This window comes from Poeciliopsis prolifica, unplaced genomic scaffold (genome assembly GCF_027474105.1).
Source record: "Poeciliopsis prolifica strain line A6 unplaced genomic scaffold, Auburn_PproV2 SCAFFOLD009, whole genome shotgun sequence".
Lineage (NCBI taxonomy): Eukaryota > Metazoa > Chordata > Actinopteri > Cyprinodontiformes > Poeciliidae > Poeciliopsis > Poeciliopsis prolifica.
Genome location: NW_026562384.1, coordinates 14,435,703 through 14,456,858, shown reverse-complemented (window position 1 = coordinate 14,456,858; position 21,156 = coordinate 14,435,703). Strand labels below are relative to the sequence as shown.

Below are 21,156 nucleotides of genomic sequence, written 5' to 3'. Positions count from 1 at the left end.
TCAGTTTTTATATTTATGTGTATTGAGTGAGCCAGGGCCTTGGCTCTGTTAGTGAATCTTGTATTAAGACATGGGAAATATATCTGTTAAATATTAAACAGTCTTTTTTCAGCTCTGTGTTTATGTTAAACTAAGCTGACCTATCCATAAAAAAAAAAAAAATACATGTTGATCAAATTAACATACCATCATATGTTAACATTCAGCTTGATTTGCTTTTTTATGTCTCCTTTTATTTCTATCTTATACAGCAACTAAAACTGAATGATACGAATGATAAAATGATACAAAGGTCAATTATATTTTTTGCACTAGGAAGATGGAAACTCTTCATTTATTAGTTGCTCAAATTAATTTTTTAGACAATCATGCATGTCAAAAAAATTTAAGGGGTTAAATTGAATCAGTCTCTTAAAACTTATTATGACATGTTTCAATTTTTTAACAGCATACTACATAATTAATATCTGGTTTCCTGTCTGTTTAAGGTTACCCAATATGACACTATGATCCAAAACAGGACAAAGTTATAGAGTATGAAAGTACAATTTTAATTTTGCCTGCTGATGGGTGTTTTTACCCTCCAGTGTGCCTTTAAACAGAAAATATCACCAAACAGCTGTAAATTATTGACAGCCTGTGAGAATTGTGTATTGAACAGAGGGGCTGATGGAGCATAGGGTTCACTCTGATGAAGCCAGAGCTACTTTGGCTGCTCTCCAAGGCCACTCTGTCCAAGCACACAGCGAGTATAAACACTCTTTATGTCTCGGTTAACAATTACCCAGCAAGGTTGACTAGCAGCATTAAATAAACCGACCAGAATCTCTGCATGTTTTAGCTGATTAATAATTGATCATTAATAATTGATCAATGGTAAGCAGTTTTTGAAATTAAACTATTTTAGATCAGTATTTCTCGTACTGGAAAGCAACTCGAGAGATAATCCATCATAGTTTACATTCTATCTAGTTCATTGTTGAGTAAATAACACCACAATTACATGGAAAATCGATGTAGACTCTTCAAACTGCCCTGGATAGCATCTTTTACATTATTAATCAGCATGTTCCTAAAGTAATTGTCCTTTATGGGAATTTAGCTGTTAAACATTAGAGATCTTAGTCAATATACTCAGGAGGATTTGGTCTTTAATAAGATCAAGATTTGCACACAGGAATCTATGAAAGGAGTCTTTAAGCTAGTTAATATGAGTGTTTGGATCTGACAAATCCACTTTGGTCATTTAAAATTCATCCTGTTTAATTTGTCTCTTTTATCACTCCTTTCTAATCAGGTTAAAGTAGGCAAGGCTAACTTCAAGGAACAGTGCCACAGGTTCAAACGGACCAATCAAGTGCAAGTGCAACATTCGGTTTAAAATGTGATGTCACCAAGGTTGACTTTACAACATTTTAGTGGATTGTTTTTAGTTTTGAAAATGCACAGTTATTCGAATGAAAATTTTTCTATGAATAAAATGCTTCAGAAATATCTTTCATAGAAATATAAAGACATGTTTAATGCACAAAGAAACTGCATAAAACTAACCTCTGGGTAGTTTTTGAGTTTCCCCGGAAGGAAAATAGAGTAAAAAATGCATAACCAATCACCATGACCTTTTCAAAGACTGAGTAAAAGCTAGAGATATACATGTCTGCAAAGCCATTGGACATTTTAAGCAGGTCAGGGTCGTCCGTCATCATTGTCCCACTCTCTCCATACAGCATCACTTCTCAAATGCACGCTAAGTGAAATGAGTTCTGGGGCTCTCTGAAATGCAATGAGCCACATCCAGAGCAATAATACCAATAAGCCCCGTGGATAATCTCATGACTGACTCAGATTAAGTCATGCACATCGAGCTGGAAGGCTGGCTGGTCGGCCCGTGCTGCAGTCATACAGAAGCAGGGAAACAGGGACCGCGCAGGACGACACGGTGAGCTGGGTTTGTCAGGTTGTTGTGGAGTTGCCCAACCGAACAGCGGCTTCCTATTCTGCCAGCTGATGCCAACATTGAGGACCGGCGCCCGGCCCAGGGCTCAAAGGTGAAGTTGAATCGGTGGTTAATATGTGACTACACACAGCGATCCCACGCCCTGCTTCACCTCCACTGCACCATCTGTCTGAACGGATAATTGAGCAGCATATTATGTGCAGTCAGTGTGCCGAGTTGTCCTGCAGCTTTCAGACTTTATCACCAACAAGGCCAAAGGTTTAACTGGAATGTTTGGTGACATGGAAACTCTTGACTCCTGAGCAACAGCAGCAATGTATGGGCACAATTTCACTTAGTGTAAAAAAAAAGTCTTCAAAAGTTTGGTCTAATATTGGCTATGGGTGTTTTTGTTTTTTTCTTTTAATTAATTTCTGCTTTATACACTACAGCTATCTTCTTAATTACTTTGTCCTGCAGTTCTGACACTGTTATGATGATGAAGAGAAAACCTTTTTAACTAATTATCTGAACCACTGACCTGGAGTGGAAATCCCAACTGATCTTAGAGCAACAATATTTACTCCAATAGACATCAGGGCCATGATTTATTATTAACGCCATATAAATAGATGCTATATGGGGGAGGTGTCTGAGACAGTGTGTTGTCTTGAATACTCCAAGCTTTGAACTCTTTGGGAACTCCAAGGCAATGTCATCTTGTGAATAAATATATTCTTCTTTTCTCTTCCTTAAATCCACAAAGTGAATAACTCTGGAAACAAAATTCTTCATTGTTTTTTTTTAATGCTGTCAGAATCTTAATTTTGCATTTTCAAGCCGTAGCTACCAAAATTAGCTGAAATAAACATTTTCATCTAATGAATCTATTTACTGTGATGCACATCTAATTACTAAATGGATGAATATTTACCATCAGAAATTTTCAAACCTAAAAGAACATTTCCAGAGTATATGATTTTGTATGTACCAACAGATATATTTTACACCAGAAGTCAGTAAACAAAAAATGTTGGCACGTAATATTTTGCAGTTGCTACATTTCAACAGCATGAACATATATAATCTATAGTTCATTTACTGACCTGCAAAACGGAGTGTCCCAGTGGGCTGTTCTCTGGCAGTTCTGCCTCATAGTGATTTCTCTCAAACTTTGGAGCATTGTCATTCTGATCAGTCACGGTGACTCGCAGTAAAGCGCTGCTCGCCCTTGGTGGATCCCCTCCATCTACAACCCGGATATTCAGATCATACGAATCTTTCTTCTCACGATCCAAGTTACCCATGACAACCAGCTGTGGCTGCTTCTCGTCCGTGTCCAAAGCGACCTGCAGGCTGAAGAGTTGATCAGCATCCGATCCGGAACTGAGAGAGTACTCAGCCACGCCGTTGGAACCAGAGTCCTTGTCTGTGGCCATTGGGATGGAGAAGAGTGCACCAATGTGTGTATTTTCTGGAATTGCTAGGGAGAGGATGGGTGAAGAGAACTGTGGCGTGTTGTCATTCATATCCAGCACTTCAATGCGACCTTCAATCAGTCGCGGCCCTGAGCCAATCCCTTTCACCATGTCTGTGATGGACACCTCAAATTCCAGGTAGCATTTGTCATCAAACTGGTTTTGGCAGTCACTCAGTGTCTCGCGGTCAATAGGAATCTCTGTGGTGTAGATGTCCCCAGTTTTGCCGTCCACCCTCAGGTAAGGGGTGCCCACCTCTAGCTTGTACAGATGTCCAGTGTCTGGGAGGCCTTGGTCTGCGGCCAGGCTGCCAATCAACGTGTTGGGAGGCTGTTCCTCATTTACCCGATACAGAATATCTGTAGGCGCAGCATTGCAGGAGACCATCAGGATGATGGCCAAGAGGGACAGTAGCTCCCACCTCAGGATCACCATGTCTCTGCCGGACAACATCAATCTGAAAGAGAAAGAGTCAGGAATAATGAAAGTGAGACTCACTGTCATCAACAATTCAAGAAAATAAAGAAAAAGTAACTTGAAAAGTTACCAAACACTTCATCCAAGCAGGCATTTGAGATTGTAACTATGCAAACATTGGTATTCTGAAGAAGAGTGTGATTCAATATTTGCGCTACTTCCTCCCAAGTGATCACAGTTCCCCAATGAAAGCTCTTACAGAACTTTCTGTTTCTATCTCTATAACTTGAAATTTCTGAAGCCTTTAATAGTGTACTTTGGCTAGTTTTAAATACTTTTTATGACTGCAGATACAACTTCAAAGTACTGGGTAATTATAAAAAAGAGAAACATGTCTGAATATTAAGAAACAAAAAGGAAGTGATAATTTGAGCTTGTTTTAGAAGAGTTTATGTTTAAGCAGATCTTGTTAAATCTGCTGCAATACACTCTGGTCTCTCCAGCCAATTAAGACCGTCATATTTTGTTATGACTGCATTTGATGAGCTCAGGCCTTTAAGTAATAAGGTTTTATTTACAGTAAATTTCAGACTCTGTCTGACCTCACGGTCTCTCAGATGGAAGCAGCCCGTGCTGTTGAATGCAAATGTTTTTACTCAAGAGTTGACTTCCTCACCTTATGTTCTGACTGCAACATCGAAGCCAGACTCTGAATGATACAAGCTCTTTCTTCCTCTACTTCATTTTCACACCCCTTTCTTTCTTGCCAGTAAATCATCCTAGAGATGTGGGCTGAAGGAGTTTCTTGGTTGTGGAGGTTAAGCTTTAGTTTTCAAAATATCATTTTTTTTTTTATTTTGAAACAAATGCACATATTGCCAGGGAGATTAGAGAAAGTTTTTATTTATTTATTTAAAGGCAGAACCCAAATGCAGACTGGGGTGTCTACATGAAGAGTGAAGGCGTGTGTTTCCTGGATGTGCTTGGTCTCCTCTGGAGCTACTGACAAGAAGAGTGTTTGTCGGAAGTCATTCTGTGATATTAAATAATGCTAGTGGTTTTGTTATAAAACATATAACCACAAAAGTAATTGTGTAGAAAAGCAGTGTCCAGGCTAGACAGAAAATAAAGGCAAAAATGACTTTTAATGTAAAGCATTTAATTAAAACAAACACCTGCCTTCCTTGAACATTTAACACTACAAATTTGATTTTGAAACAGCAATTTTAAACGTAGTTGAAACTTGATTGATGAGGCAATAACGGAAACATAAATTAAATTAAATAATCTAAAAGTTGACTAACCGTGGCTCAGTTGTTTTAATGTACTCTGACCAGTATTCAGCAGCTTTTAATGAAAATCAGACCCTTCAAGTTTCTATTTTTTATTTGCCTTTGTTTTCATAAAACTGACACTTGTTAATATGTTTCTTGACAAAGAAATAGATCCTGTAATGATAAAGAACCTGACTGTTACCAGCTATGTCCTTAAGTCTGAGGGAATTGTGTTTTTATCAGACGTGTCTGATAGTCATTCAAAAAATTTGATGAATTATAAAATTTCGAGGGGTTATTTGGTTGGAGCTGATTTAGTGAATCCGCTATAAACAAGATGTGCGCATCATCACATTTTTAGTGTGTAATTTGATGTTTTGCCTGAGGTTTGTTTTCCAAGTGCCTGTGGACGGTTGCCAACATTGACAATTTGTTTACACATCAAACAAGGAGCTTACTCACTAAAAGGTATGACACAGACTGTTAGTAATATCCACACTGAGCTACAAGTGTCTTGAGTTACAATCTTCTTTCATGCCAATGCAAAGCTGAAACTTTAAACCATTCGGGGACAAAAAATATAAAAATCAGCTTTGGGCAAAAAAGAGAAAGGATCAGGCAGAAAATGACAAAAGGTCAAGAAACATCAACTGTGATGCTGAAAGCAACAAATGTTTGACACTTGTTACCGTGGGTGCAGCTCACCAGATACCCGACTCTCTTCTGTGACACACATGCACCTAATTACCCGTGAAAGACTGTAAATGTGAGTATGTGCCTTACAGTGTGAAATAGGTGTTTGTTTTCGCACATTTTCTTCCTGAGCTGCAAAAAGTCAGAAACCATGGACTCCCTAATCCCTGACCCAATGGCATTTTACATGTTGCTGTGGAAACAAAGCCAAATTCAAAATGTATCAATAAGCGATGGTCTTCAGTAAATTTGTAGTAAAACATGCATCAGATTACCTTGAGTTTTTAGATGAAAGGTCAACCTGCTGCTTATTCCCAAAGCCAGTTCATTTAAAAGTAACCTCATGTTTTGCCAGTATGTAAATATGAACCAGCAGCAGAAGTAGCAACAAAACATGAAATTCACCTTTCAGGCTACAAACAATAAAAAAAAAACAATACTATTAGCAGAAAACATGAAGATTTTTATGAAATCATTTTTTATGTGGTGCTGGTTTTAAGCTACAACTAATTTCAGATGGTTTGCTTTCAAAACTCTTCTTATGAAGAGACACCATACTGTGCAAAGTTTTCTTTGACCATATAGCTAAGCTAACTTTACCCATGTGTGGAGTTATCAATCCACTATTTATGATGGCTAAAGAGAGAAAATTCCCTATAATAATAATAATAAAATAACCTTCTGAGAACTTTGTCAAAAATAAGATATACAAACATTGTTAACCAGCTATATGGTCTTTTTGCTCCAGGTCATGCCTTCTAAATTGAATACAAAGCAATGTCTAATAAAAACACTAAATATACTTTTATTCCATTGGAATTTCAGTAGACCCTGAATAAATACCAATTGTTTGTTGCTGGTGCTCTTCAGTTGACTCTTTACTCCAACAGCTGAACACATAAACAGAAAACGTTGACCTGCTGCTGCTGCTCATCACCTTCAGAGGATTCTAAGAAAACAACTTTTTCTTGCCTTGCAGTTCCAAATCACAAATCTACCATTGTTGAAATCTGATATGCATTTTTTCCCAAATAAAACTTTTGACACCTAATGTATGAAAGTAAAAAAGCATTGAAATTAGCTGTCTGAATTAATGCTGACTTTTTAACTCAGAGATGACTTTTTTATATATTCAGCTACTCTGCAAATTCAAGGCAAAGCTACAAAAGAGAGACTGAGTCTGTTGAATCTGAATACAAGTGTGCTGCTGTGAAAACTTATAGATATATTCAGAAATACATGTCTTGCAATGCAATCAGACGATAGGCAAGTTTAAGATAAATCTAAGGTTACTTTTTAGTCTTCTGTTTATTTCTAGCCATTGTCTAGTTAAGTTTATATAGAAAGCAAATATGACATTGGGTCGTGAGAAAAACCGTTGGTGGAAATGTCAAGAGAGTGCAAATGAGTTCCTGTTTGCCGGTGGAATTTCATGTTAACAAGTTTGTTCAAATGTAGTATGTGCGGTTGTCTCCTCAAGGGACAGGATGGGATCAGAGATCATCCAGCCCATCTTCTTCCCACAGAAAAAGTCACCAAGCAGCTTCTGTGTGTGTTTTTGTATGAGCAAGAGGAGACTCTCCCCATTTAGCTGCTGGAAGTAACATTTCCATGTGTGAGGACTGTTTGACTCTCTGAGCCATTTTAACTGCTGCCAAGCCGGTGGAGAGACAAAGACAGACAATAGAAGAGCCAGAGGAACACACAGAGAGGGTGTGTCATGACAGCAATCATCTGTACATTACAAAGCAGCTTAAAAGCCCTGATGCCCCCCAGCTGAGAGTGGATCTACAAGTCCACCTCCCACTGGATGAGACTCTAACCACAGAACGTCACACTAAGCAAAGGTAAAGCTGTGAACATCAGCTGAAACTTAAGATTTCCAAATAGAAAATTCTAAGACATTTAATTCTAAAAATCTAAATTACATTAAGCATTTTAGGAGAAAGCATGGTGAGTGTTTAGTCAAATAATATTTACAAAAAATAAACTAAAATCCCCCAAATTATTCAATGTGTTGAGATTAGCAAGGATTCAGTTCCTTTGAAGGTATCTTATGTTGGGATGTTTAACTTGTCATTTATTTATTTTTTTATCACATTGTTCATTTTACATCCTCCATGAGAAAAATAAAGGTTCAGAAAATATTCAAAAACAGTTCATAACATTCTAATCACAATTTCAGAGGAAAAAAAACAAACATATTTTACTATAACAGAACTGTGAAGCAGTTTAAATTATTTTCTGAAATATTTTATGAGGGAGGCAACAACTTAAACCAAAAACGGTGAACTGAAGTTTTCACTCACGGCAAGTTATGTCCTGAATTTATGCAAAATGAACAAGGCTGTGAAACGGCTGCTTTGCAAAACACAGGTTGAAATTCAAATATGAAAATTGTCTCTCAAACATTCAGATATTTTCCATGTTCCTATGTCATCCACTTGCTGCTGTTACACTGGAATACACCTAGTGAGGGGCAATAAAGCTTAGTTCAATGATTAAAGTTTATGAAAGTGCTGTGTTCAGCAATCCATATAAAGAAAAACATTCTTCTTTCAAAAAGTAACTGAATGTTGGTGTGAAACTATAATCTCTACAGTATTTAAGTAGAATCTAAATCCTGTAAAACAAGTCTGGAATCACTTTTACAATATAAATTCTAAACGAGATGAGTTATAAACTTCTTAAAGCCAAACTATAAACAGTAATTGTTATTCTCAACACAGCAGAACATCCAGATCGCAGAAGGCTGAAGATAACCACTTCAAACAAATTGTAAATTGTGATACCCATACAGTACGGCTTCAAATTGAATTCAAGAAAACTTACAAAAACACACAAAACCCAAATAACTTTTTTTGGCAGCGCTTTACTTTAATAAACTCAAGTCTTGACATCTTTGGTTGATCTCAGCATGGACTAGCCATCAAAGATCTTCAAAGCTGATATGCTAAATGTTTCAGAGTCCCTTTAAAATGTAAAGCTCAGCCATTAAACTTTGTTAGAAGACAAAGAAGTTCCAAATAAAATGGAATTAAAAGGTGTAAAATAATATGTAAAATAAAGAACATACTTTATAGAGCCTAATATCAGCAAAACAAACTCAAAAATATTTTGAACAACCACAAAATAGCTTCAAAATTATAGATTTAAACTATAATATACGGTAAATGAAGCAACAACTTAACACGTGAACTGAGTAGATGTTAATTTACAGAAATACTGCACGGCAACCTTTAAATCCCAGAGCATCGTGAAAGAAGTCAACCTTCAAAAGCATGCGGTAAAATAAATTAATCATCAAGCCTATTACAAATAGAAAATGTGATGATTAAGTTGAAGAAAGTTTAGACAAAACATTACCTGTGCTTTAACTTGACATTTCACTCTATTTACCTTTTAAACTGTAATTTAATGGTGTAACATATTTTGTTTTACCAGCTGGGATAACAGAAAGCTAAGTAGCTTTAAGTATCCAATACATCCAATCATTCATAAAATCTCTTAAATGATATATATAAAATCACAAATTCCTCTGAGAAAGTCAGTACCAAAAATTGGAAATGTGAGAATATGAATTTTTAAAACTATGGCAATGCACAACAATTGACATTTTTCTACTGAGAGACAGTTTAAATATTACTTTAGCAGTTTGTGAACAGTTGCTACTGACACTAAACTTATTGGAAACTTGTGCCACAATTCTTTATCTAAAGAAACTCCACCAAAAATGACAAAAAAAAACTCTACAACACCTGATCACCGCAGTGAGTCTCCTACAATCCACTCCTACTGGTCACCAGTGCTGGATATTTGTCAAATGTCATCTAATACAAGCTGTTCACTCCTATGCAGTCCCTGCTGCATCTGCACCAGGTTGAGCGAGTAGAAACTAAAGAATCCAACCAGCAACTTCCCCGACTGTTGGACCGTCCCTTTAAGTCAAGCCCACCTCATCTACATAACAAGAATCCCACCGCCCCCCTGTCTGACTTTAAACATGCCCCACCAAATGCAGAACCTTTCAACAAGTTGTTCGCCAATAGAAATACAAAGATAATCTACTTGAGATTAAATGAAACATAGCTTCTTTAAAATGGTAGCTGTTCTTGGAAAAAAGGAACAATATCTCCTGTATTTTGTTGATTAATTGGCAAAGCTATAAATAAAGCTTTCTCCATAAAGGGTTATAAGTCAGTTTCTGTTTATTTCAGCCAATTAATGAAGCAGTTTTTCCTGCAGAAAATCACTTTAAAGTGAAGCTGCGTGAGCGTGACAGAAAGTCATCTGTGTTACACAAAAGCCTGAATAATCCCCGGTGTCGTTTTTAATTGCACTAATGTGCTCGGCAACGCTGTGAGACCAATTACACACCATGAAAATGTGACAACTATTATGGAAGACAATCTGGCACCTCTCAGCAGGTGGCTCACGGCCAAACTGGAAACCAGTCTGAAAAAAGTTTCCATCACAAAGGTGAGTGTTTTAAAACCAGTTTGTGCGTGGAGCTCTTAGTGCTGCCAACCTGAATTAAACATCTTGCACATACGCACACATGCAGATATGCAAAAAATGCTTTGATGTTTTCAGCTCTCAGATGCACAGTTATGCGAGATGGGTGTGTGTGGTCCATTAACTGTCCGAAAGAGAGCATTTCACTCTACTGACTTCACTCAATGCCTATGTTTGATTCAAATGAACACACACTCACTCACACTCACACAGCTTGATCTTTCTGACCAAATGTAATGTAATCGGGGTAAAAATCTTTTTAAATGTCACGCTTTGATTTAAAAATAATGTCTGATTTGATGAAGCAGAGGGATGAGGAACCAATAGGTTAATTTTACTGTCATACAAAAAGAAATGAAAATTTAATAGAGCAAACACGGGCTGCTGCAACATACTAAAAAGTTGTAAATTTCGACTTAGTAGATGAGCAGGGGGGCAATTATGCCAATAAGTTTTGAGGTCTCGTACTCAGTCTAAGTAATGAAACAGTTTTTCAGTTTGACAGTGAGACATTAATCTCGCTCATCAGTTTGCTGATAAGTTCTCCGTCACATGCAGGTGGTTTTCTGTCCATACCTTGTGCAAACAATGAAAATGATCAAGAGGGGAAAGAATGTGTGCAACAAACACGGTGACTGTCTTCGCTTGCATTGCGCAAAAGCAGTTTAGTATCAGCAGGACATAAACATGCTCTGCCTCATGACTAATGGGTAAAGAGTTTAATGGTTTAGGTGTTTTATTGTCCTCTATCTGTCTAGTTGAAAGTCCTGCTCCAGGGTGTGGCAGCAGGACTAACCAGTATCAGGATCAAAAGCCTGACCCTTCACTGACAGGATGTGTTAACCTTTTGTTCCACAAACTCACTGGTAGCGTCGGCAGCTGCAGAGGGAATAATAAATCTAACGCATTGACCGACCAACAACGATGAATGTTTTCAAATCGGTGATTTTATCTGGATGTTATTTAGAATCCAAATTTCACATTTTTACACTTATATTTAATTTGAATACAATAACACTTCCAAGACCATTTCAAATTCTAGAATTTAGTTGCATTTCCTGATCTGATCTGAAACTAGAAGAATCAGCAGTCTGAGGCTGAATTTATGAAATTCAGCATAACGGCTGCTGTTATGCTGTTGCATAACATCCAAAGCAGTAAACTGATTCCAAATGTACATTTGGTCAGGTCAACACACTGGTTTTAAAAGTAAACTGTTTGCATTGAGACATAAAAACGTATGCCATTATTCGTAGAGGTAGTATAACAAAATATTAAATCAAGGAATGATGCAATTACTTGGATAAAAAAATAAATAAAATAGCTTTTCTTCAAACATAAGACAAACTAAAAAAAGGTCCAATAATTCAGCTTTGTCCTAATGCCTAGTAGTAAAATAATAAAAAGAAGTAGCACTATATGAAGAATTACATTTTCAAACTAAAAGCTCATTTTGGGTACACATATGTGGCTACAATCATCAGATAATGAAAAACAGGAAACATAGGCCTGATAAAAGTAAAAATAAAAAAACTAAATAAGATGGGCTTTCTTTGGAGGACATCCTATCAAAACTCAACAAATCCAATTCTATATACTCAGAAAAATTAACGACTACATAAACTATTATTGACAGGCTGTACAAAATTTACCAGAGGATCGAAAATGAGTAGTAGAACTAGTGGGAATCTTTGAGTTTCTGCCAACAAAGTGGTGTGTTGTATGTGTTTAGAGTTGGTGCTAATGTTCAGAAGATACAAAACATTTTGAACATTGCAAGGTAAGAATTTATTATTATTATTATTATTTTTAACCAAGCCGTACAGGACTTTGAAGCAACTTTAAAAAATGGCAAATATCTATCTGGACATCTGAAGGACATGGTGTTTTGGATTTTACTTTTGGTATTTAGAGTAAAAACTGATTTTATATCATGAAAAAACATTACTACTTTCCTCTAAAAGGTTAAACGTGGTCATAAATCAGAATGGCAAAAAAATTTAATTAAAACATTTGTATACCTTACTGTACAGTCAAACAGAAAATAAGAAATTCTTTGGAAATAATGGACTCTATATAAGCTGCCCCTCATAACTCCACAAGGATAAGTATGTTGGATAATGGATGGATATATCTTAAGGAAAAATATTAACGGTAAAGTTTAAAAGAAAAAAAATAAGAGTTTGAACTTTTAAAATAATGAAGTGGCTTGATATTTTTACATACTTTTACTTCTACCTATTATGAGAAAAAAAAAACATTAAAGTTTCAGCCCTAGAATAAGAAAAAGCAATGACAGAACTTTTAATCCAAAAAGTTTACCAAAGAAGAAAAAAAAAAAAACTTTTGTCAAACTGTTTGAACCAATCAGAAGATCCTGGAGGACACTATTCTTTACCATTTCTTCCTTTTTTTATTTTTTTTACCTGCAATAATGACTAATGCTTCAGCTGAATCAGGTGATATAAACACGCAGCGATGTGTGACAGCGTGAAATGACACCTGGTGCTCAGAGTGGGACCAGGCTGAAAGGTCTGACTTCCTTTAGCCAACAGAAAAAAATAATCAATAGAGCCTGGATGGTTGGGCTTTCAGCTCCACTTACAGCAGGAAGCACAGACTTGTGTCCATCAGTTCACCGGAGAAGCATCTCTGCAGGAGAGAGCTGCATCGAATTAGCAGAATGTTTACAATTCCCTCTAGAGGATTTGAGCTTCAAAAGAGCATCAGCGATGATGACATCAGATGTATCCGCTGTGCATGATTAAGTGGAGGGAAGTAAGAAGAAAAAAAAAAGATGTTGGATGGAGGAGTTTTTCTAGCACCACCGTCAGGTAACATTCCCACCGCGACTCTGTCTGCCTTGTTAGAGAGGAAACCGAGGAGTGCAGCACATTTCAGGGCTGACATAAAACCTCTGTGACATGAACCCACAGCATTTTTACCCACTGATGCGAGCTGGAAGGGTTGCAGCGGGAGTAATGTGCAGACTGTGGCAGGGGGGCATATCTACGATTTTTATTATAAAAACACACCGAGAAAAACCCAAATGGAGCTGTCGCCTCCACACTCTTCATCCTAATGGACTCAAAATGAAGCTGAATATGAAGAGTCTCATATGAAACGAGCATCTTACAGCCCCAGCGGAGGCAGTTTTCTCTCAGGAGGAAGCCGCGATAAGGCTGCATTTTACGGCATTTTACACTTGCAGCTTGCAGCTTTGTCTTACCAATGACTCAAGGAGAAAGTATGAATAGTTTCACCTCTTCTGACTCTGTTTTACTGATGTAGGTGAACTTCTAATGCATCTGATTTGAAAAGACACACAAATAATCAAACCCAGGAGAAGAAAAAAGTGAGAAAGTCATTGCTGGTGTAAAACAGAAATCTGTGAGTAAGATGGCTACCAAATAGCTACAACCATACTACACACTAGAATTATTTTTTTTAAAAAACCCTGCAATATTCAGGTCTGGCAAGAAATACCAGCATGAAAATGACTGCATTATTCACCGGGTCAGAAAGTGTTTTTTTCAGAAGAAAATCTATATTTCTAGATTTGTAGGTCATGTTTAATAAATCCTTCTGAAAAAGTTCAAGTTTTACACTTTTCCATGTTATTTTGAACCAAAGACATGCATTTTGTCTAATCTTAGCTTTGATGCATGTATTTTTAACATCTAAAAACAAAGCTTACAGTACAGCAATAACAGTAAAAGGCCTTGAATCATCTTTTATCTGAGGCTATGAGCTCATTCAAAAAATAACCGGTTGTATTTCATAATTCCAAATGAAATTCTCCCATTGCTGTGACTTATTTTCTTGTATGACTGCTCCGACCGGATTTTGAGATGCCAGAGATGTGACTCATGGATTACACATCGACACCTGATGCCTGCATCAGTCTACCAACCAGTTGTTACCTGGACAGAGAAAATGAACAAGTGTGAGATTGTTCTGAGTTTGGGTTTTCTTGTTCTCTCTACCTGAACCGTAGAAGAAAGCAAACGTGCCATGACATCTCTAAAGTCTGAAGCGTGGACAGCTTCTTTTTTGCTCCTGAGCGGGAAAAGAACAGGGTGTGTGTGCGTGTGTATGTGTGTGTGAGTGCTTTCATCTGACAGACTAAACCCATTTCCACTCTGCCAGCTCCCAGTTTAATGACGCCCATTAACAGCAAGGCTCCCTCAGATCTCCAATTTTTACGGAGAAATGCGCATAGCAGACTCCGCTCGACCTCCCATCTCTTCCTCCTCCATTCAGACTAATCCTCTTTTGCCTCGACCCCGCTCGCAGGGCCCCGGGAATCAGCACGTATCTGTTTAAGTGGTTGGAGCGGGACAGACGCGCCTCTAAATTAGAGGAGGCAGCCAGGAATCCCAGAGCTTGGGATCCCAACCTCAAACCCAGCCCCACGACACGACGGCGGCGGCAGCAGCTTCGGGAGGAGCTCGGGTGATGGCAGGGTCGCCATCCAAACCAGCTGCAAACCTCACGAGAGTATCTTCACATCCACTATGGATCCCAAAGATTAAATATCAGTTTGACGCGGCAGAGATGGGATATATAACGCAAAGATTATGGTTTGTCTGAACCTCTGAGGTTTCTGTGGAGCTTCTGTTTCCACAGATTGCTGAAACCTGCTTGAGAAGAGCATTTTCACAAAAAAAACAAACAAAAAACACCCTAAAGAAGTTCCACCAAGACACTTAGTGCCATGTGTTCAAACAGAAAAGTGTAAAATGTTTTTTTTTCTCTCTTTTCTCTAAGAAGTGAAAATTATGTGAAATCACAACATCAATCTATGTTTACAATTGCAAATTGTAACTTCGCAATGGTAAAATCCTGTTTTGATGCAACTTCTTGCACACTGTTACATTTAAAATGCGCTGCATTCATTCACTGCATGACTTAATCCCTACGCCTGAGTCTCCAGTGACCGAGACACTGACGTTTACGGTGAGAGAAAAGATGATAAGGTACAAAAATGTGGATTTATCTCAGCCGGTGTCAAAACAATATCATAATGAAATGTTTTCCTAATAGTTTTCTTCTTTAATTTCTTTCGGGAGGGCCATAGAGACCATTCTAATGAATCCCAAACAAGATTCTCACCCCTTCAACTGCTTCATGCTGGATTCACACCGCTCAGATTTTGAAAATCAGCACTTGGTGCACATATTTCTGCCGAACCAGCTCTGTCCCTGGGCTTGGAGCTGAATGCTTGGATGTTTTAGGGTTTCAAGAGGAACATTGAAAGCCTGTGTGGGGAGAGGTTCAAATGAAAAGGAAGAGATGAAGGAGGAAACAGGGTCAAAGGCCATGCATGGGAAGGCATAACATCCCCGTGAAGGGTTGGCCACCTGTAAAAATTCAAAGGCGCCACAGCTGACCGCAGAGCTCGCTGCTCCTGTTCTGTGTGTGCCAAGCAGATGCAGTTTGCATGTAAATACCCGACTCCCCCTCCCTCGTTCCCTTCTCTCTTTCTCTCTCTATCAGCAGGACATACGCCCACCCTCTTTCTTTCTCTCCCTCCGCCACAGCAGAGGGAAAAGGCGGAGGAGACTGGAAACCGGAGGCACCGGATGGACCAGATTCCCTGCAGATGACACATAGCGGATGTTTCATTCCTTCTCGTCCACCTTTCGAGTGAAACTCTCTGCCTCTCTGTGCAGAGCAGGGTGGTAAATTTGATGCCACAGGTGCTCTTGGGGGGCAGGAGGGGGGCTCAGGTGCACAGAGATGTGCGCTTTTGTTGGGAGTTTATGAGCACCTCTGGCTGAATGGACTTCTTAGTGGCATTAAAAAACTCCCCTACCTCCCCCATAAAGCTAAATAGACCCAAATGTATGATTATAACTATGTCTCCCGCATTTAGACAAAAAAGAAGAAGAAAACAAAGACTCCGCAGCTCTTCCCTTTGGGAGCACTGTTACAGTTTCCCCCAGTTTGAGAAATGTTAAAGCTTGAGGAAGCTGTGTTTTATTACTGACAGACGAGGAGGTAATGCTGAGGACGGAGGGGATCGATACAGATCAATAAGCTCTGTAGTGTAACACACGTAAAAAAACCCATCAAAGGAGATTACATGAAGAACATAGAAGGTAGGATGGCTTTCTCTCTCTCTCTCTCTTTCATTTTTTACATCAACAAGTGTTTTTTTTTTTTTTTTTTTACAAAAAACAGATTCGTCTCCTGCAGCGTGTGTTCTTTAATTAAGGCACAAGTGTGCATTCATGCGAAATGGAATATAAAGTGAGTGCGCCCGGCAAATGATGGTGCGTATCGCGTCCCGGCTGCACTAGTTTGATTCAAAGAGGGTTTTTTTTTTTTTTTACCCACGTACAGGTGAAATCATGAGACTGTGCGGAGAAGTTCCTACCTGGATCGAGTTAAAGACCCAGGTCTGGGCGCTCCACCGCCGGCTACAGGCTCTCGCTCCTCCGCGGTATCCAGACGCAGACGCTCCAGGACAAAAATTGTTTTATCATAAAGAATCCACAAGGTTGTAGTAAAAAAGAAAAAAAAAAAAGAAAAGAAAATAAACAAACGAAAAAAAAAAAAGATTCAGAGGCGAATCAAACAATCCAGTCACGGCTGTAGTTATTCCTCCAGTTTCTCTCAGTTTCTGTCAGTCGTGACCAGCGCTCTCCGGAGGCACGGCCGGACTCACTGACGGACCCCTGAAAGCGTCACCGGCGGCCGGATGGAAGCAGCTGCATCCTCCGCTGGTGGCTCGCTCTCTGCGGGATGAAGAGGGAGTTAGGGTGGAGGTGCTGAATGTGGACGAAGCACCGGGACGTGGAAAAAAAAAAAAAAAAAACAATAAAAAATATAAAAAAATCTTACCCTTTTTTCTCCCTATACACTTTCTAAAAAAAAAAAAAAAGTGTCAAAAGAGTTGAAGCTGCTGGTAACGCAGGATTGCTCCGGTCCCCTCTTGGTCCAGTTTCGGTCCTCGCGCGGTCCGGCACGGAGCGGGTCGCGCGGCTGCACCGTGAGTGATGAGAAAGTGGAGTGAATCCAAACCAGTGCGCTCGCGCTTCACTCCCTCTCCGTCTCTCTCTCCCCCTCCCTCACCCTTACACTCATTATACACTCCCCCATCGGGGAGGAGGAGGAGGCGGAGCGAGCATCCTCTTCATCAACTTCACGGATTTCCTAACATTTCCCCTGCTTTTTTTTTTTTGTTTGTTTATTTGTTTGTTTGTTTTTTCCCTCACTTTTTTTCCACACTTTTATAACGAGCTGTATTATAATAAACTTTGAGGAATCGACGCGTCGATGCCGAACACGCGCGCTTACGAGCAGAGCGTTCCGGACTGTCACCTGTCCTGCAGCCGCTCTGCCTGCATCTCTGTCCGGCTGCGGAGAGCGAGGAGAACCGCCGTCTTCTGCGCTCTGAGCGCCACCTAAAGGCGGCAAGTGGCAGCAGCTTCGGCTCTCTTACTCCCCCTCTCCTGCCTTTCTCCCTAAGCTGCCGCGGAGCGCAGGCGAAAGAGAGAGAAAGTGCGCGAGCCTGAGTGTAAAACGCATAATCTGGATATGCTGATGGCCGCGGCCGCCGCACGAACCCCGCGCAGCAAGCGGCGCAAAAGAGGCTGTGCACCAAAGCAGCTTTTCTGTGCCGTGATATCACAAACAACACATATGGATTATGATTTTTTTTTCATATGGGGGGCCTCGGTTTCAGCGCATCTGCTTACAGACTTAATCCAAATGGAGCTTTGAGCTCGGGAAAAAAGGGGGAAAAACTCATTCTTTAGAATTTATTCTACCTTTATGGTCTCTCTGACAAGTGTCTGGCTAGAATCCCTGGAGCCCACAGAACTATAAACCAAAGCACTAGAGTTCATAAAATACTTCAGAAATATGAACTGAATCAAAATGCAAAAGTCATACATTATATTGATGTGGAAAAACAGCTTCAGCGCCCTCACAGAGCTTAAGAGTTTTGTTACACTTAAAAAGCAATTCTTAAAACAATGATTTCATTTATTAAGGGATAAATAGATATCCAAAGGATATTTTGTATTATATATTTAAAAAGTAATTACTCAACAATCCTATTAAGATGTTATGCAGCCCTTGGCAGGAGAAGGAACCATCAAACATTTGCGATAACTGGCAACGAGTCTTTCACATTGTTGTGAAGGAATTTTGGCCCACCATTCTCTGCAGATTTGATTTAATTAAGCCACGTTGTTTTGTTTTTTTTTCTTTTTTATTTGTTTATTTATTTATTAGCTCAAGCGAGCTGAGGCCATGCCACAGCATTTCAACAGGATTTAGGACCTGTCATTCACCAGACCTCTTCAAAAGGTTAATTTTTCCCATTTGGGAGTCATGGCAGGTCAGAGGGGGTCATTGTTTATTTGTATGAGCCGCTGAGATGTGGGTTTTCTGGTGGGCTTTGGATCGTCGTCCTGCTTCATGACCAAAACACCCCAAAATACAGCTGGTATGTTTCATGCCAGCTGTAGAAGGAAAAGCCGAGGCAAGTAAGGTCAAGATTACTTTCTTCTGGTTCTAGAGTTGTGTCGCATAAATAATGTGGCAACAGTTCATGTCTTGTATGTTGTTGTGTGTGAGGACTATCTGAGCTCGTAGTGTGGCTGTGATCAAGATTGTGATCATCTCTGTTTGTGTTTGTTTCATCGACAACACTTTTTCCATCCAATCACCTTTCCTGCTCAGTGTATCTTGCTATCTGTGAATCAAGATCAGGGGGCTGTTCAAATACTTTCTACTGGATATTAAGTGCAAGAGAAGTTTTGTCCTAAAATAGAACTTCTTGAAATTTCATCAATGAGCATTTAATGTTTCCAACTAAACTCATTAATATCAGTTATTTTGCTTGCCTGAAGTACTTTTTAAACAACCAGTGTTTAAAGAAACAACATTTTACTGCTGGACAGCTGTCTGGCAAGAGCTTATGACTGTGTAGATCATAGCATATCTTATCAAAATCAAATTTTTTTTTAGTCCTTTTATAAAATGTTCCACTTTACTTTTAAATAAACTGAATTATGGGTTTCCATTAACTCTAAGCCATACTCATAAAATAAAATAATCAGAAATAAGCACATTTGTTTGAAGAACACCCTTTTCCATCTTGTTTGTAGTTAAATAGCATATAGTTACATTTTGAAATATGTCTTTCAAACTCCAAAAGCAAACATAGCTTTATATAAACACCCCAACATGCATCAAATACATAATAAAATGTTATAAAATAACAGTAGACATGAAAGAAATCCAGAGGTATAAAAACAAAACAAAACACACAATCACAAATACTTCAACGGGTAAGATGTTTATAAATAATCAATAACTGTGAAACTTTGTAAACAAATGACAAAAAATAACCACTAAAAGTAAGTCTGTCTTGGACTGTTGAGAGCTTAGTCCTTTATTTTCCTTTATTTGAATGCAGACACCCACTCTTCTCTCACTGCAGCCCCAAAACACACACAAGGTGCTTTTGACTGACAATGAGGTTCTACAGCTGTTATATTATTTCATGTTTTTTTTTTTTTTATTTTTTTTTTTTCAATCTGTCTAGGTTTTTTTAAGTTTTGGTTTTTAAAATATTATTTTCTGTTGCATGTTTGTGTATTCTGTAATGTTTTTTTTTTTTTTAATCTGTTTCCATCCTTTTTCCCTCAGGGTTACATTATTTAAACAGTTCTTTTCTATTTTTTTGGTAATGCTTTCAAATAACTCCGTCTCTGTCCTTTATGTTTTCATACCTCGTTTTTTAATCTATAAAAGTAATGTAACATTTTTTTGTGATGCACTATTCATTCCCATGTTCACCTAAACGACACTCAGATATACCCATTGTTACACAAGACAGTTTTCAGAATTGCAAAATAAAGATCTACTCTGAACAGAAAAAAACACATACTTACTTACTCTGCTTTAAATTAAAAAAAATACTTTTGAAAAAAAAATTATATATATGAATCAAACTCTTGACTATTGGATATGGCAGATGGTGTGACTCAATAAATACAAATGCTTAGTATTGTATCTATCAATAATCAATCCATAGTGTAATTTCTCATTGAGCATTATTTGCATTCTTTAAAGAAAGGAATGTTAATCACAAAAAAACATATTTATTCTCTGAATTACAATATTGGCCCATAAAATGTAAACTAAAAACATATATTGAAGATATTTACCTGTTAAACCAGTGCTTTACCTATTAATAGTCACATTACCTCAACATTTGCATTTTTGGACTGTGGGTGGAAGGCAGGGCATTAAGAGAGAACTTAATAATCGATAATAATTCATCGATTATTATTGACTGATACCAGATGTTTATATTCAGACACCTTTTTTCTTACTGTTAGAAGTTAAATCAGACTGAAATCATCTAAGTTCAGCTCAGATTTACCTTAAGGATTTCTTTTTGCGAGATAGCACATTAACAAGAGAAAGAACATAGAGATTTATGAATGTCTTAATAATCAAGTTGACATATGTGTTGTCAATGTTTGGTAGCAGTGGATTTGACCTGTGAAACTTGGATCTAACCCAGGGGTGAGCAATCCTGGTCCTCGAGGGCCGGTGTCCTGCAACTCTTTTAGATATCTCCCCGGTCCAACACACTTGAATCCAACAGCTGAATCACCTCCTACTGCAGTCAAGTTCTCCTGAGTCCTGCTAATGATCTCATCATTTGACTCAGGTGTGTTGAAGTGGAGATGCATCTAAAAGTTGCAGGAGACCGGCCCTCCTGGCCTGGAGTTGCCCACCCCTGATCTAACCTCATGTTTTTTTCTCAAACAAGGTTCCCGCAATAGTTTGCTGGAGTTCTGGTCCAACTGAT

General features: G+C 38.4%; 1 protein-coding gene across 3 annotated transcripts in view; it reads right to left on the bottom strand.

Moving 5' to 3' along the window:
• LOC129362832 (protocadherin-1-like) overlaps positions 1 to 17,385 on the bottom strand; it is a 190,974-nt gene extending 173,589 nt beyond the window's left edge. The window contains exons 1-3 of one of the 3 annotated variants that reach the window (XM_055034591.1): positions 17,163 to 17,385; positions 16,696 to 17,056; positions 3,043 to 3,871 (exon numbers count right to left, since the gene is read on the bottom strand). In XM_055034591.1, the coding sequence (XP_054890566.1) occupies positions 3,043 to 3,867 (825 nt within the window). In that variant the 5' untranslated portion in view covers positions 3,868 to 3,871; positions 16,696 to 17,056; positions 17,163 to 17,385. Of the gene's footprint in view, positions 1 to 3,042; positions 3,872 to 16,695 lie in introns of all 3 variants that reach the window. The other 2 variants (XM_055034593.1, XM_055034592.1) reach the window with 2 other exon arrangements.
• Between the last annotated feature and the right edge of the window lie 3,771 nt (positions 17,386 to 21,156).